Source organism: Aquarana catesbeiana, unplaced genomic scaffold, assembly GCF_042186555.1.
Source record: "Aquarana catesbeiana isolate 2022-GZ unplaced genomic scaffold, ASM4218655v1 unanchor229, whole genome shotgun sequence".
NCBI classification, from domain to species: domain Eukaryota; kingdom Metazoa; phylum Chordata; class Amphibia; order Anura; family Ranidae; genus Aquarana; species Aquarana catesbeiana.
The window spans coordinates 443,982-462,037 of record NW_027362656.1 but is presented as its reverse complement, the minus strand read 5'-3'; the positions used below and the strand labels follow the sequence as shown (position 1 = coordinate 462,037).

General features: G+C 43.6%; 1 protein-coding gene across 1 annotated transcript in view; it reads right to left on the bottom strand.

Moving 5' to 3' along the window:
• The window catches only part of LOC141121771 (uncharacterized), a 192,421-nt gene that overhangs the window by 97,248 nt on the left and 77,117 nt on the right, over nucleotides 1-18,056 (bottom strand). Inside the window, 1 exon segment of the mRNA XM_073611489.1 lies at nucleotides 4,838-4,922. Within this exon segment, the coding sequence (XP_073467590.1) occupies nucleotides 4,838-4,922 (85 nt within the window).

Genomic DNA, 18,056 nt, shown 5'->3' with positions numbered 1-18,056 from the left:
TCAGTACTGGAGAGGGTGCAGTGGATGATGGGATTGGCAATGGAGAGGGTGCAGTGGGTGGTGATTTCGGCATTGCAGAAACTTTAGACAACAATAAATATCTTTCCATATCCACCCTGCATATAATTGTTCTTTTTCAAAGGTGGAGGTGATAATGTCCCACTGGCCAGCACAGAAGCCTGCACCGGCATAAGATTTTGTCTGTAATAGAAATAACATATTAACCACTTCCCTACCCGCCCATAGTCATATGACGTCCACAGATGGGATCTCCCATCCTGGGTGGACGTCATATGACGTCCTGGGATTCCCGGCCGTCTAGCGGGCGCGCGCGCCCGCCGCATTCCTCGGGACCCGGTGCGTGTGCCCGGCGGCCGCGATGTCCGCCGGGCACCCGCGATTGCCCGTTAACCGGGCCGGCATGTGGATTTGTGTGTGTAATCAATGCAATTTTATAGCATTGATCGCTGTATAAATGTGATTGGTCCCAAAAATGTGTCAAAAGTGTCCGATGTGTCCGCCATAATGTCGCAGTCACCAAAAAAAATTGCGATCGCCGCTAAAAAAATAAAAATTTTTTTTTTTTTTAAAAATGCCATAAATCTATCCCCTATTTTGTAGACGTTATAACTTTTGCGCAAACCAATCAATATACGCTTATTGCGATTTTTTTTTTACCAAAAATATGTAGAAGAATACGTATCGGCCAAAACTGAGGAAAAAATGTGTTTTTAAAAAGAAAAATTGGGATATTTATTATAGCAAAAAGTAAAAAATATTGTGTTTTTTTTTAAATTGTCGCTCTTCTTTTGTTTATAGCGCAAAAAATAAAAACGGCAGAGGTGATCAAATACCACCAAAAAAAAGCTCTATTTGTGGTGAAAAAAGGATGTCAATTTTGTTTGGGTACAACGTCGCACGACCGCGCAATTGACGTTTAAAGTGCGACAGCGCTGAAAACTAAAAATTGGCCTGGGAAGGAAGGGGGTGAAATTGCCCTGTATTGAACCGGTTAATAAACTGCAAATAAAATAAAAGAAATTCATACAACTTTCTCAGTGTGCACTTAAACTCTAAAATCTACCTAACTATCCCCTATAAAAAAAATAAATAAAACTAATAATACTTTCTGCTAAAAAACAACCAAAAAAAAAGATTCATACAGTTTGTCCTAAATTCTGCTGGATGTTTTTAATACAAAGAAAAATCCCAATAAGTGTATATCAATTGGTTTGCTTGAAAGTTATAGCGCCTACAAACTATGGGATATGTACTGGATTTTTTATTTGTTTTATATGTAGCATAACCCCCTAAGGGACTGCGTGGAATTACCTGTTTATCTGCACTGCCATGACCTGGTGAACGTTCCAACCCACCTGACACTCTGGGTTCAGACATCCTTGTACCACCTTAAAGTAATAAATCAGACATCACGTCCAATGATTGTTTGATTGCAGTCAGGTTGTGAGAGAACCTATTGATTTCTGCAACGAATGGACAATTCATTGATGTCTTATCCCTTTGCCCTCTACTTTGGAACCTTGCAAAAATTGTTTTTAAGATTGGAACTTTGTAAAGATTGATTTTAATGAAATTAAACAAGACGTACTTCATCATGCTGGCTCTTTCTCCATATGTTTGTGCCTGAAAACACCCCAGCAAGGATTGCACCCAGGAGTTGGTGTTTTTCATCACCCCGCTCACCACATTAAGCTTGATAGACCTGCAACACAGTACTGCTTGATGGTCCTTTGGATCTGGTGAGTTCAACCATAAGGGGGGGCGGGGGGGGGGTGTGGATCTTATGTGCACCTGTTTACAGCATTGTGTGTTTGTTAGCACAGCAGCAGTTTTGGAAGGAACGTGAGAAAGGAACTTATCAATTCAAAGTAGCTACAGTGGAACCTCGGTTTGCGAGTAACGCGGTTAACGAGCGTTTCGCAAACCGAGCACTGTATTTCTAAAATTGTGAGTGTTGTCTCGCAAACCGAGCAGGATTCAGGCCAAAAGCGGCGTGCAGTACCCCTTTTGGCCTGAGGTGGAGGGCGCCGGAGCCCAGCAGAGCCGAAAGTCGCCGATCGGCGCCACTCGGAAATGCACGGAAAGGCCGGAGGACAGTTCGGCTGACCTCGGCAAACCTCGGAAAGGCTCGTGAACGGAGTCTTTCCGAGATTTGCCGAGGTCCACTGAAGTGTCCCTCTGGCCTTTTCTGCCGTTTTCAAGGCTCTCCGGCGCCCCCCCCACCTCTGGCCGCATGCGGTATTGCATTATTTTCGTTTCCATTGACTTTAATGGGAAAACTCGCTTTGATATGCGAGTACATAGGATTACGAGCATAGTCCTGGAACGGATTATGCTCGTAATCCGAGGTTCCACTGTATATGTTTATTGGCACGTCATTTTGAACTTTCACTGACCTCATGCTTAATATCAATTTGCACCATTTCATTGCACAGTGGCACTTGCGGAAGGAACCTGTCAAAGGAACTTTCCAATTAGATCATTTATGCTCATTTGCACGCTATTTTCGTGTTTTCACTGGCTACATGCTTTATAATTTTTTTCTACTACTGGATGTGTTTTTTCATGTAATTTTTTTATGCACAGCGTTTGCACTTTAGTGTAATCATCTCGGACTGTCAGCGCTGTGCTATTCGTACCCTTTTTCCCCATGGTTTGACCTATGTCATGTACAGCAGCGGCAAGCCTAATCACTCATTAGCACTTTTAGCGCAGGGGTTGTTGATTCTTTACAATAAATCAGACAACTCTGTGTATTTATGTTCTGGTAATACTCACTAAAACAGATTAAAAACGATATTGTCACAAAGAGGAGGTAATAGATCTGCTGAGTTTTAGGCAACAGTGCCAACTCAGCAAAAGAACTCCTCCCAATAAGACAAAGCAAGATATTATTATTAAGTAGAACAGTATATTATATACACTGGATCAATGAAGTACTGCTATCACCTATAAGGATAAACACAGCTATCTGAATATATTACTGACACACTTCTTATGAGGGAGTCTTTGGCCGGCCTATAACTGTTACCCTAATGAGAGGTCAGACTTAAAGGTAATATTATAATGGCCCTATATTTTCTATAGGCGACGCTTTAAAAGCCCCCTATAGGTCATCAGTTTAGTGTTACAGAGGAGGTCTGGTGATAGAATTATCGCTCTCATTCCAGCGTGTGCAGTGATATGTAACATGTGTATTGCTATTAATTTTTTTTTCAAACGTAGGCGCCCGAGACACTTGTGTTTACGTTCATGGGGGGGGGGGGGCTCAAAAAAAAAATTTGGGGGGGGGGGGGTTTTGTGCTTTGGTATAACTTTATTTTTTTTCGTTTAACCACTTCACCTCCGGAAGATTTACCCCCTCTCGTGACCAGACCATTTTTTTGTGATACGGCACTGCGTCACTATAACTGACAATTGCGCAGTCGTGCGACGCTGTGCCCAAATAAAATCGATGTCCTTTTTTTTTCTCCACAAATAGAGCTTTCCTTTGGTGGCATTTGATCATCTCTGTGGTTTTTATTTTTTGTGCTATAAAGAAGAAAGGCCGACAATTTTGAAAAAAATAATAATATTTTTTTTACTTTCTTTACAAAACATCCAATAGAAAAATGTCTTTATCAATTTAGGCCGATATGTATTCTGCTACATATTTTTGATAAAAAAAATCCCAATAAGCGTATATTGATTGGTTTGCGCAAAAGTTATATCGTCTACAAACTATGGGATAGATTTATAGACTTTTTATTTTTTATGTTTTGTTTACTAGTAATGGCGGCAATCAGTGATTTTTAGCGGGACTGCGACATTGCGGCAGACAAATCTGACACTAAGTGACACTTTTTGGGGACTAGTGACACCAATACAGTGATCAGTGCTTAAAAAAATGCACTGTCACTGTACTAACGACACTGGCAGGGAAGGGGTTAACATCAGTGGCGATCAAAGGATTAAATGTGTTCCTAGGGAGTGCTTTCTAACTGTGTGGGGGAGGTGCTTCAACTGTGGGAAGACAGAGATCCCTGTTCCTGCTTAGCAGAAACACAAGATCTCCATCTTCCCCTCTGACAGAATGGAGATCTGCATTGATTGCATAGCCAGACTGCCGTTCTGCTTCTCTTGGAATGGTCGCCGGCCCTGACGGACCCGCTGATTGGCTCTCGCTGTGTCCAATCACAGGGGGAGGTGGTCGCCAGTGGCGCGCAGGCGGGCCCCAGACCTATTTTACAAAATTATGTAACTGTATGTGATTTCAGGCAATAGAGCCGCCGCCCCGCAGTACACGTACGTGGGGTCTTCGACAAGTGGTTAAGAGGATAGACACTCTGATATGGAAAGAGAAGCAGCCTAGGATCCACTTACCTATTCTACAACTGAACAAAGATGGTGGAGGTTTGGCTGTCTCCTCTGCTGGTTATACTTCCTGGTTTCCCAGCTGTAACATTTTTCTGGGTGGGGGACTATTGATGGTAGGGACCCCATTCAAGATATACTGCTGTCTAGGTCTAATAAATATCCTCTGCTGGCCCAATTGGAGGCGGGTGGGTTTTGGGATTGTTCCACATGTCCTACCTTGATCCTCATGGCTAAGGTCTGGGATGAGATGTGACGTATTATGGGCTATGATGGCATTTCCAGATTTCATCCTATCTGGAAAAAGGGGCGACTAGAGGAGATTGGGAAACTACAGGGCTTTTCTGCCTGGTATTCTAGGGGTATACATTTCCTGTATCGATTATATACCAATGGCCATCTAAAATCCTTTAAAGACTTACAACCCGAGTTTGGTTTACCCACAACTAACTTTTATCAATACCTTCATCTTCGCCATACATGTTCTATTCAAACCAGGTCCACATCTCTCATACAGATAGACACTCCACTCATAGATCAAGTAGCTACTAGCAAGGAGAAGAAAAGGTCTTATATCATCTTTATATGGGTCTCTTCTTATATCATCTTTATATGGGTCTCTTCTTATATCATCTTTATATGGGTCTCTTCTTCTATCATCTTTATATGGGTCTCTTCTTCTATTATCTTTATATGGGTCTCTTCTTCTATCATCTTTATATGGGTCTCTTCTTCTATCATCTTTATATGGGTCTCTTCTTATATCATCTTTATATGGGTCTCTTCTTATATCATCTTTATATGGGTCTCTTCTTATATCATCTTTATATGGGTCTCTTCTTATATCATCTTTATATGGGTCTCTTCTTATATCATCTTTATATGGGTCTCTTCTTATATCATCTTTATATGGGTCTCTTCTTATATCATCTTTATATGGGTCTCTTCTTCTATCATCTTTATATGGATCTCTTCTTATATCATCTTTATATGGGTCTCTTCTTCTATTATCTTTATATGGGTCTCTTCTTCTATCATCTTTATATGGGTCTCTTCTTCTATCATCTTTATATGGGTCTCTTCTTCTATTATCTTTATATGGGTCTCTTCTTCTATCATCTTTATATGGGTCTCTTCTTCTATCATCTTTATATGGATCTCTTCTTATATCATCTTTATATGGATCTCTTCTTATATCATCTTTATATGGGTCTCTTCTTCTATCATCTTTATATGGATCTCTTCTTATATCATCTTTATATGGGTCTCTTCTTCTATCATCTTTATATGGGTCTCTTCTTCTATTATCTTTATATGGGTCTCTTCTTATATCATCTTAATATGGGTCTCTTCTTATATCATCTTTATATGGATCTCTTCTTCTATCATCTTTATATGGTTCTCTTCTTATATCATCTTTATATGGGTCTCTTCTTATATCATCTTAATATGGGTCTCTTCTGCTTCGCTCTCAAAGAACGGTGCAGCTTTATGGCAGGACAGGGTGGTTTACAGATATCTCTAACATGGAAGAAAAATGGGTGGCCTCTAATGGTAGTAACCATAGATATAAACATAGAAAACAATTTGTACCATCATCCAAAATATAATAGAATAGAAATGAGGGAATCTGGTCCCCCACCAGGGCTCACCTAGGGAATAAAGGAGCAAGTGGACTATTAGTCCACGTAATAGTCCACTTGCTCCTTTATTCCCTAGGTGAGCCCTGGTGGGGGACCAGATTCTCTAATTTCTATTCTATATCTCTAACATGGATGGAGAGTGGTGGCAGTCTATATTAGAGCAAGTACCTTTAATGTCTATTTCTCCTACTCAACGGTTGTCAAAACATTTTGTTATTCACAGAGTACATAGAACTCCCCTTAAATTGTATAGATGACAATGTAGAGAGAGTCCAGAATGTCCAAGGTGTGGAGGTTCCCCTGCGGACCATTTATACATGTGTTGGTGGTGCCCCAAACTGGTGCGCTATTGGAATAGAGTAATATCGATTACAAACCAAGCGTTTCAGGTGTCCCTACCAAATATCCTTAGACCTGTATATAAGGGTTTTTGTATGAAGAGCTACTTACACCCCATGTCCAGATTGCTATATCTCACTTATTGTTTTTGGCAGGTAAATGTATTCTGTTAAAGTGGATAGCGACTCTACCACCAATGTCTGAGGACTGGAGTACCCAAGATAACTCCACATTGCTTAAGGAGAGACATATCTTGAAACTCCGTAGTACTCCACTCAAGTTCAATAGATGATGGAACCCGTGGTTACAGGTACCTGGCTTGGCTCCATTGGTCCTCGTTTCTTTACAACTCCTACAGTGATAAATATTTGGTTGGGGATGCTCTAGAATGGGTTACCTTTAGAACAATAATGTGTGGACACATATGGACCTCTCATAATGTAATTTAATATGCTCATAATCTGCTATTTACAGGAGGTTGGTATTAAACGTCCAAATGTTTAGTGTTGTTTGCTGTCTCTTTGTGCATCTATTGGTTATACCTTATTATATAACTGACTGCTAGTGATAAGAAAGTATTTATGTATTTATGTCTATTTCAGAGGTCTCCAAACTTTCTAAACAAAGGGCCAGTTTACTGTCCTTCAGACTTCAGGGGGCCGGACTGTGACCATCATGAGAAGAAATTGTCCCAGCATCAGTTGGAGTAAACAATGCCCCATTTTTGGTGTCAGTGAGAGCAATAGTGCCCTATTGTTGGGGTCATTGGGGGGGGGACTGGACCCCATCATTGGTGTCATTGGGAAGAATGGTCCCCCATCATTGGTATTATTGGGTCCCATTGTTGGTGTCATTGGTAGGAACTGTGCCCCTTCGTTGGTGTCAGTGAATAAAATACTGCCCCAAGGGCCGGATAAAAGCAAGCAAGGGGCCGCATTCACCCCCCCAGGCCACAGTATGAAGATCACTGGTCTACTTGATTGTTTTCAAGATCTGTAGCAATATTCTTGTTCCGAATACGGACTTTACGGTACTTATTACTGAGCTGATCTTTTTCATATTGTATGAGGGAAAAAAAATTGCACTATGTGAGGACAAATGTTCTGCTTTTTGAGTTGTTGCCCTCGTGTGACATGAATATTTCATGTTTTTGTTTGTTTTGCTTGTCTGTTTTGTTTGTGTATGTAAAATCACAAAACCTTTATTAAATAACATTTGGAAAAAAACTAAAAATATGTGGAGACATTCATATATAAAGTGCTAGGTGCTCAAAATAATATTCTCAGCTGCTCTACTGCTTCCACTTTACACCTACTTCACTGATCTTTTGGTGTTTATCAGTAAATTAAGTAAACTGATCCATGTGCAAATTCATATACAACATAAAGTGCTTTGTGCTCAAGATGCTGTTCCCTGCAGATCCACTGCTTCCACTTTACACCTACTTCTTTAATTTTACAATATTTGTTGCTATAATAAATATACAAAAAATCCTTTGCAAATCCATGTAATCATACAATATTTTGTGCTCAATATAGTGTTCTCTGCAAGTCCACTGCTTCCACTTTGCATCTACTTCAATGAAGGTATTTTTCTAAAAAAAAAAAAAAAAAGTCCACCAATCAATAAAAAGTTGATAAGGTGTAAAGTTCTGTGCCAGCTGTAGTGTAGCCACGCCTTCTTCCACCTCTTACACACGTGATGGTGAGGGCGCCCCCTTAGTAGTGCTTCCCCACTCACCAGAGCAATATGACTCCCAGCTTTTCATCTACCAGAGTCACCAACATCCTTCACACTCTCCTCACCTCCGATGGCAAAGGAACTGGATCCTCCTCGCTCACTCCTGAGAGTCTGCTGAGCTTTCTGTCATCTCCCTCCTAGACTCCTCCTCCTCCGACCGCTGTTCCAGCAGGAGCTCCGCCCTTTATACACACTCAGAGCTCCTCCTCTTCATACACACTCAGAGCTCCGCCTCTTCATACACACTCAGAGCTCCGCCTCTTCATACACACTCAGAGCTCCACCTCTTCATACACACTCAGGGCTCCACCTCTTCATACACACTCAGAGCTCCGCCTCTTCATACACACTCAGAGCTCCGCCTCTTCATACACACTCAGAGCTCCGCCTCTTCATACACACTCAGAGCTCCACCTCTTCATACACACTCAGGGCTCCACCTCTTCATACACACTCAGAGCTCCGCCTCTTCATACACACTCAGAGCTCCGCCTCTTCATACACACTCAGAGCTCCGCCTCTTCATACACACTCAGAGCTCCGCCTCTTCATACACACTCAGAGCTCCGCCTCTTCATACGCACTCAGAGCTCCTCCTCTTCATACGCACTCAGAGCTCTGCCTCTTCATACGCACTCAGAGCTCCGCCTCTTCATACGCACTCAGAGCTCCTCCTCTTCATACGCACTCAGAGCTCCGCCTCTTCATACGCACTCCAGCGGGAAGCCAAATGTGATGGGTCGCCATATGTGACAAAACAGGGCCGTGCAGTGGCACAATCTGTGACCTGCTGTGTCCACCAGACACAGCGGAAGACAGATCGCTATACCGGGCCGGCCCTGGTACCGTGTGATGGCTGTGACCAATCACAGTGACATTGTTGCCAACCATCAGTATTTATACTGGCAGCCAGTAAAAAACAGGCACTTTTCTACTGCCAGTAAATGCCAGTGACAGGAAGAAGTTGCCAGTAAAAAAAGTCTGACGGTTGGCTTGATACTGCACATGTACAATTCTGGTCTGGAGCCGGCCGAGACTATTGAAGTGCCTGCTACAGTGTGTTCGGGCAGCACCGGCAGGGGCGGGTCTACCACAGGTGTGCCTGAGCATGTCGTGTGATGGTGCAAGGGAGCTGAGCAGAGCGGCCGGAGCCTCGTGTGCAGGTCTGTGGGACAGGAGTGGGGCTGTCAGTGCTGTTTGGACTGAAGGGACCACCTGGTGTGGAGAGAGACTGTGATTCAGGAGGAGACGCGTCGTGTCGTTGAGGTGTCCTCATCATCTGTGCTGCTGCACACTGCTGTCAATGTCATTGTGAGAGTCAGTTTCATGTGTGTGCGTGCCTCCCCATTCTTATTTCTTGCCCCGTGAGCTACTTACTATATCAAAAATAAGATAGAAATATTTTTTTTTTAAGTTAATATCTACTTTTGGAAAATTCCAGTAAAAACTTGGCTGTGCCAGTAAATTTTGGATGTTGTGTCAGTAAATTTCAATCTGGTAGGTTGGCAGCACTGCACAGTGATCACATGTCAAATGTACACAATGGCTTATAGTCATAGCCAATCATTGTGTACTGTTGTGATCTCTGTGATTGGTCCCTGTGATCACATGGTACAGACAGGGCTAATCACAGCACACCTGTACCATGTGATAGCCAATCACAGCTATTGCAATAATACATAATGACACATGAATTGATGCCATTCATAAAAAATAAGCGAGTACACCCCTCACATTTTGTAAATATTTTATTATCTTTTCATGTGACAACACTGAAGAAATGACACATTGCTACAATGTAAAGTAGTGAGTGTACAGCTTGTATAACAGTGTAAATTTGCTGTCCCCTCAAAATAACTCAACACACAGCCATTAATGTCTAAACCGCTGGCAACAAAAGTGAGTACACCCCTGAAAATTGTGAAAAAGTGAAAATGTCCAAATTGGTCCCAAAGTGTCAATATTTTGTGTGGCCACCATTATTTTCCAGCACTGCCTTAACCCTCTTGGGCATGGAGTTCACCAGAGCTTCACAGGTTGCCACTGGAGTTCTCTTCCCCTCCTCCATGACGACATCACAGAGCTGGTGGATGTTGGAGACCTTGCACTCCTCCACCTTCCGTTTGAGGATGCCCCACAGATGCTCAATAGGGTTTAGGTCTGGAGACATGCTTGGCCAGTCCATCACCTTTACCCTCAGCTTCTTTAGCAAGGCAGTGGTCGTCATGGAGGTGTGTTTGGGGTCGTTATCATGTTGGAATACTGCCCTGCGGCCCAGTCTCTGAAGGGAGGGGATCATGCTCGACTTCAGTATGTGACAGTACATTTTGGCATTCATGGTTCCCTCAATGAACTGTAGCTCCCCAGTGCTGGCAGCACTCATGCAGCCCCAGACCATGACACTCCCACCACCATGCTTGACTGTAGGCAAAAAACACTTGTCTTTGTACTCCTCACCTGGTACCACCACACAGGCTTGACACCATCTGAACCAAGTAAGTTTATTTTGGTCTCATCCCCAAAAATGGGGATATTTATTACAGCAAAAAGTACAAAATATTGTTTTTTTTTTCAAAATTGTCGCTCTTTTTTTGTTTATAGCGCAAAAAATAAAAACCGCAGAGGTGATCAAATACCACCAAAAGAAAGCTCTATTTGTGGGAAAAAAGGACGTCAATTTTGTTTGGGTGCAACGTCGCACGACCGCGCAATTGTCAATTAAAATGACGCAGTGCCGAATCGCAAAAAATGGCCTGGTCATTCAGCAGCCAAATCTTCCAGGGCTGAAGTGGTTAACCACTTGTTTACTGGGCACTTAGACCCCCCTCCAGACCAATTTTCAGCTTTCAGCGCTGTCGCACTTTGAATGACCATTGCGCGGTCATACAACACTGTACCCAAATTAAATTCTTATCATTTTTTCCCACAAATAGAGGTTTCTTTTGGTGGCATTCGATCACCTCTGCGGTTTTTATTTTTTGTTAAAAAAATTTAAAAAGACTGAATTTAAAAAAAAATATATATTTTTTTTATATTTTGTTATAAAATGTTGCAAACAGGTCATTTTTCTCCTTCATTGATGTACGCTGATGAGGCTGCACTGATGGTCACCAATAGGCTACACTGATAGGCACCGATGGGCTGCACTGATGGGCACCGATAGGGCAGCACTGGTGGGCACTGAGAGGTGACACTGAGAGGTGGCACTGAAGGGCATTGAACACTTTTGTGGCTGTAGGCGGAGCCGTACCATAATTAGGGGGCGTGGCATTCGTTGTAGGCGTGGCTTAGGAAAAATATACAAGTGCGCAGTGGCGAAAAATGGGCGTGGTTTACGTGACATGGTGGGCGTGACTCAAGAGGGTGTGGTTAGAGTCTGAGATGAATGATGGAGAGGGAGAGGGGGAGAGGGGGAGAGGGAAATGACGCAACAGCAGCCCCAGATCCTACACAATAAAAATATGTGTATTCTAGAAAGTTTAACAATCATCAGATAAAGTTACTCCAAACACCTGGTGTTAGCACTTCAATCATCCCGGCACCATGGTTGTTATGGTGTCAGGATGATTAAAGAGCCCCCACCTCACACCAGGAGTCCCCAGCGGAGCCCCCCCTCACACCAGGAGTCCCCGGTGGAGCCCCCCCTCACACCAGAAGTCCCCGGCGGAGCCCCCCCTCACACCAGGAGTCCCCGGCGGAGCTCCCCCTCGCATCAGGAGTCCCCGGCGGAGCCCCCCTCGCATCAGGAGTCCCCGGCGGAGCTCCACCTTGCATCAGGAGTCCCCGGCGGAGCTCCACCTCGCATCAGGAGTCCCCGGCGGAGCTCCACCTCGCATCAGGAGTCCCCGGCGGAGCTCCCCCTCACATCAGGAGTCCCCGGCGGAGCCCCCCCTCGCATCAGGAGTCCCCGGCGGAGCCCCCCTCGCATCAGGAGTCCCCGGCGGAGCCCCCCCTCGCATCAGGAGTCCCCGGCGGAGCTCCCCCTCGCATCAGGTGTCCCCAGTGGAGCCCCCCTTACGATTCCCAGAGCTTTTCTTCCAATAATAATAATCCAAAAAGTGACTAAAAAAAACAAACGAAACTCCATATTAAAGTGGTGTTCTGGCCAAAATTATACTTTTTAAATAAAAATACCTCTACACAAGCTTAATGTATTCTAGTAAAGTTAGTCTGTAAACTAAGGTCTGTTTTGTTAGTTTATAGCAGTAGTTTGTTATTTTATAAACTTACAGCAGGCCGTGGCCATCTTAAGTGTGGGCATCTGAAGCCAGACTGTATTTCTTCCTGGATCTCATCCTCGCAGATCTCGCACATGCTCAGTGCAGCACAAGCAGTTTAATAGGTTTCAGGTCAGGTTTCCATAGCAACTGCAGTGTCAGAGGAAGTTGCCGCCCCTTCCCAGAAGGCATTGCAAACAGGAAATGATGCGATGGGCCACGGCCAGGGAGGAGGAAGTGAAAAATGAATACAGCAGATATACAGTAGGTGCTGAGAAAAAAAAAATTAAAAAATATCCAATTCGTTTACAGTGCACAGTTTAGTGAGGGATGCTGAAGAGTTGTAAAAGTGAGTGGAACTCCACTTTAAGTGTAACTAATGAATTCATAGAACCACTGTGCAAATAGAATATAAAAAAGCAATAAATATGGCACTCTAAAATAAGTAATGGTAGTGCAACTTTGTGATATGTGCAATAATAATATAGAATCCATATATATAAATAATGACAGATAAAAATCCACACAAGTGCAATAAATAATAATTAAGTCCAATTGTATCAAAAAGGTGCTTAGATCAGTGAAGAAACGTGCCCTTGGTAAAAAGGTCCCATAGACGATACAATCAAAATTGATAAAACAGCTCCACGATCCTCCTCAAAATGACTCTCCTAGGGATCTCTCGTCCTAACAGCGCATAGGATTTTCCCTATAGAACCTCCATTCACGTGGTTGTTTTACATTTCTATTATATTCATTTTTTTGAGCGATATTTATTATACTTTTTTGAGCGTCACTTAATCATCAGTTTTTTACACCATTTATATTTTAATCTGATTGAGCACCACATTAATTGAATATTTTGTCACCTACATTTACTAGCGCCTGGGTTGTCCCCTATTTGCGCCTGGATTATGCCTACATTACCTAAATGGGCGCCCGGATTGCGCCTACTTGACCCCTATTAGCGGCTCAGTTGCTGCTGCTCTGTAGCAGCTGATCTAGATAGCTACAGCTTGTGCGCAGGTGTGGTAGAGCAGAGAGCGTCCCTTGAGCTCAGCAGCGTGCGGGTGTGATTCCCAATGCTGCCTATAGATGGCAGTGCTGAACCGATGACTTCAATGAGAAACCAGCTTCTAGATACAGAGAGCACTGCAATAACTTTGCCGGACGCCGCGGCGTGCGTCCTTAATCCAAGCTGCTTGGGAGGTGTCTGATTGTTTGCGTCCACGAGTTCTAGTCTACCCTGTGCTATGTCGATCGGGTGTGCAACACACTCTCTTTTTTCCTACATTTTTTTAATTATTCATTTTATTTATGGTATTTATGGTTTTCATTTATTATTTTTATACCCCTTTATATTTATTCATTTCATCAAGCACCCATTTTTATACACCATTATTTATTTTTAGATTTACCCATTATTATATATTTTTTTTTCTTTTTCTACACCATTTTTTATTTTTCATATGCATTTATTATTTTTATACACCCTGATTCATAGTTATTTTTATATTTATTAATTATTATCCTCATTATTTTTCTTTATTTTCATACACCCTTATTTAGAGTTATTTTTATATTTATTAACTATTATATTTATCATTATTATTTATTTTATACACCCTTTTTTTTTATCTTTATTCTTCAAATTTATTTATAAATGTATCCTTTTTTATATACATTTTTATTCATTATCTTTATTTTTTTATGTATATTTATACTCTCTTATTTTTTTATTTTATATTACTTTTATTTGTTTATATTTTTTAACCTATTTTTTTCCATTCACAATCTTTTATTTATATTTATTTATTATTAATGTCATCGCACACCCATTTTTATTTTTATACACCGTTATTTATTTTTAGATTTACTCATTATTAAGAAAGCGGGGCCCCATTCACAGGGGCCCTGGGGCCCAGGAACCATTCCTAACAAGGAAGAGACCTGGTGTAGTATAAAAGGGGTTTTTAACCGATTCAGATGATGTCCACCTGGAACGATGATAGTCCCACTCGGCCGTCAAATTGCTAGAGGCCTGGCAGTAGGGATGAACTCATGTTCGACTCGAACATCGACTGTTCGCCATGTCACCGAACAGTTTGGGGTGTTCGCGGCAAATTCGAAAGCCACGGAACACCCTTTAAAAGTCTATGGGAGAAATCAAAAGTGCTAATTTTAAAGGCTTATATACATGGAATTGTTATAAAAAGTGTTTGGGGACCCGGGTCCTGCCCCAGGAGACAAGGATCAATGCAAAAAAAAAAAGTTTTAAAAACGGTCGTTTTTTCGGGAGCAGTAATTTTAATAATGCTTAAAGTGAAACAATAAAAGTGTAATATCCCTTTAAATTTCGTACCTGGGGGGTGTCTATAGCATGCCTGTAAAGGGGTGCATGTTCCCCGTGTTTAGAACAGTCTGACAGCAAAATGACATTTCAAAGGACATTGAAATGACATTTCGCGGCTATAAATGAATTGCCGGTCCAACAATACACATAAAAGTTCATTGATAAAAACGGCATGGGAATTTCCCACAGGGGAACCTCGAACCAAAATTTATTAAAAAAAAAAAAAAAGACGTGGGGGGGGTCCCCCTAAATTCCATACCAGGCCCTTCAGGTCTGGTATGGATTTTAAGGGGAACCCCGCGCCAAAATTAAAAAAGAAAAATGGCATGGGGTTTCCCCAAAAATCTATACCAGACCCTTATCCGAGCACGCAACCTGGTAGACCGCAGGAAATGAGGGGGGACAAGAGAGCGCCCCCCCCTCCTGAACCGTACCAGGACATATGCCCTCAACATTGGGAGGGTGCTTTGGGGTAGCCCCACAAAACACCTTGGAGACAAGGGCCTCATCCCCACAACCCTTGCTCAGTGGTTGTGGGGGTCTGCGGGCGGGGGGCTTAATCGGAATCAGGAAGCCCCCTTTAAACAAAGGGGACCCCCAGATCCCGGCCCTCCCCCCTGTGTGAAATGGTAAGGGGGTACAAAAGTACCCCTACCATTTCACAAAAAAGTCTTCTCTCGTCCGGCATCTTTTCCTTCTCCTCAGGCCGCTCCGCATCCATGATGGCATGGAGGGAGGCTCCCGCTGTGTGACGCTTCTCTTCTGACAGTTCTTAACTAACAGGGGGGGGCACCCAGTGACCCTGCCTCCCTCTGGCATTCCCCGTGATGTCAGAGGGGGGCAGGGTCACCCATTACGTAACCCCGCCCCCTTCTGCCGTCACGGGGAATGGCACAGGGAAGTCCCCCCCTGTTATTTAAGAACCGTAGAAGGAAGGAGGAAGAAGGAAGGAGGAAGGAGGAAGGATTTAAATAAAGGAATTGTCAAACACTGTCTTGTCATTTTTAACAGTTTTGACAGTTTTTTTGTGAAATGGTAGGGGTACTTTTGTACCCCCTTACCATTTCACACAGGGGGGAGGGCCGGGATCTGGGGGTCCCCTTGTTAAAGGAGGCTTCCAGATTCGGGTAAGCCCCCTGCCCACAGACCTCCACAACCACCGAGCAAGGGTTGTGGGGATGAAGCCCTTGTCCCCATCAACATGGAGACAAGGTGTTTTGGGGGGCTACCCCAAAGCACCCTCCCAATGTTGAGGGTATGTGGCCTGGTACGGTTCAGGAAGGGGGGGGGCGCTCTCGCCCCCCCCTCTTTTCCTGCGGCCTGCAAGGTTGCGTGCTCGGATAAGGGTGCCCGAGGTGGTCTTCTTTGGTCTGGGAGCGTTCAGAGATGAGGGGGAGGCCATCCATTCGTGGCCCCCCCCCCTCGTGATCACTCCCATCCAATGAATTCAAAGAAAGAGGATTCCCCTAAGTGGATTTTTCCGGCACTTGCACAAAAGTTATATAGAGTGGAAGAGTACAAACTCATATAAAGAATAAAACAGTATTTTTATTTATTTAAAGATTATCATGTATTAAAAACATTGTAAACATTGCAAACAACGAAAACATATTGTATAGTGAACATAATTCAGAAGAATTTGTCTGTTTCCACTAGACAATGACAATGGTGGGACTCTTTTCAAGCCCAACACGTTTCGGGGTACATTATATTTTATTCCTTCAGGGGCATAATTGAAAAGAGGAATTCATCTGTTGTGTTATCGTTGATTTCTTTATAATAAAAACCATAAAGGAGAAGCAAGGGATGCTTGAGAATAGAATGGCAGTTGAGTATTATTTATAGGTGCGAAATGCTGTTCTTTGGATACTCTATCGTTGTACAGTAGCTCCCCAAGTGGGGGCTCCCAGCCAATGAGATCATTCCCCTGCCTCTGTATAGTACACAGAGGCAGAGGAAATGATGTCATCTCTCCTCGGCTCGGTATTTTCTGTTCCGGCGCGGAGGAGAGAAGACATCCGAGTGATGGTAAAACACACATACAGTAGAACATGCCAGGCATACTTTACACCCCCCCTTTACCCCCCGATCACCCCTCCCTCCCCCCTGTCACACTGACACCAAGCAGTTTTTTTTTTTCTGATTACTGCATGGTGTCAGTTTGTGACAGTTAGTGTGGTAGGGCAGTTAGTGTTAGCCCCATTTAGGTCTAGGGTACCCCCCTAACAAAGTTTTAACCCTTTGATCACCCCCCGTCGCCAGTGTCGCTAAGCGATCATTTTTCTGATTGCTGTATTAGTGTCGTTGGTAACGCTATTTAGGGAGGTAAATATATAGGTTCGCTGTCAGTGTTTTATAGCATCAGGGACCCCCATATACTACCTAATAAATGTTTTAACCCCTTGATTGCCCCCTAGTTAACCCTTTCACCACTGATCACCGTATAACTGTTACGGGTGACGCTGGCTAGTTTGTTTATTTTTTTATAGTGTCAGGGCACCCGCCGTTTATTACCAAATAAAGGTTTAGCCCCCTGATCACCCGGCGGTGATATGCGTCGCCCCAGGCAGTGTCAGATTAGCGCCAGTACCGCTAACACCCACCATACACCTCCATTAGTGGTATAGTATCTGAACAGATCAATATCTGATCCGTACAGATCTATACTAGCGTCCCCAGCAGTTTAGGGTTTCCAAAAACAGTGTTAGCGGGATCAGCCCAGATACCTGCTAGCACCTGCGTTTTGCCCCTCTGCCCGGCCCAGCCCACCCAAGTGCAGTATCGATTGATCACTGTCACTTACAAAACACTAAACGCAAAACTGCAGCGTTCGCAGAGTCAGGCCTGATCCCTGCGATCGCTAACAGTTTTTTGGTAGCATTTTGGTGAACTGGCAAGCACCAGCCCCAAGCAACGTCAGGTTAGTGCCAGTAGCGCCAACACCCACGCACGCACCGTACACCTCCCTTAGTGGTATAGTATCTGAACGGATCAATATCTGATCCGATCAGATCTATACTGGCGTCCCCAGCAGTTTAGGGTTCCCAAAAACGCAGTGTTAGCGGGATCAGCCCAGATACCTGCTAGCACCTGCGTTTTCCCCCTTCGCCCGGCCCAGCCCACCCAAGTGCAGTATCGATCGATCACTGTCACTTACAAAACACTAAACGCATAACTGCAGCGTTCGCAGAGTCAGGCCTGATCCCTGCGATCGCTAACAGTTTTTTTGGTAGCGTTTTGGTGAACTGGCAAGCGCCCTAGTACACCCCGATCGTAGTCAAACCAACACTGCAGTAACACTTGGTGACGTGGCGAGTCCCATAAGTGCAGTTAAAGCTGGTGAGGTGGCAAGCACAAGTAGTGTCCCGCTGCCACCAAGAAGACAAAACA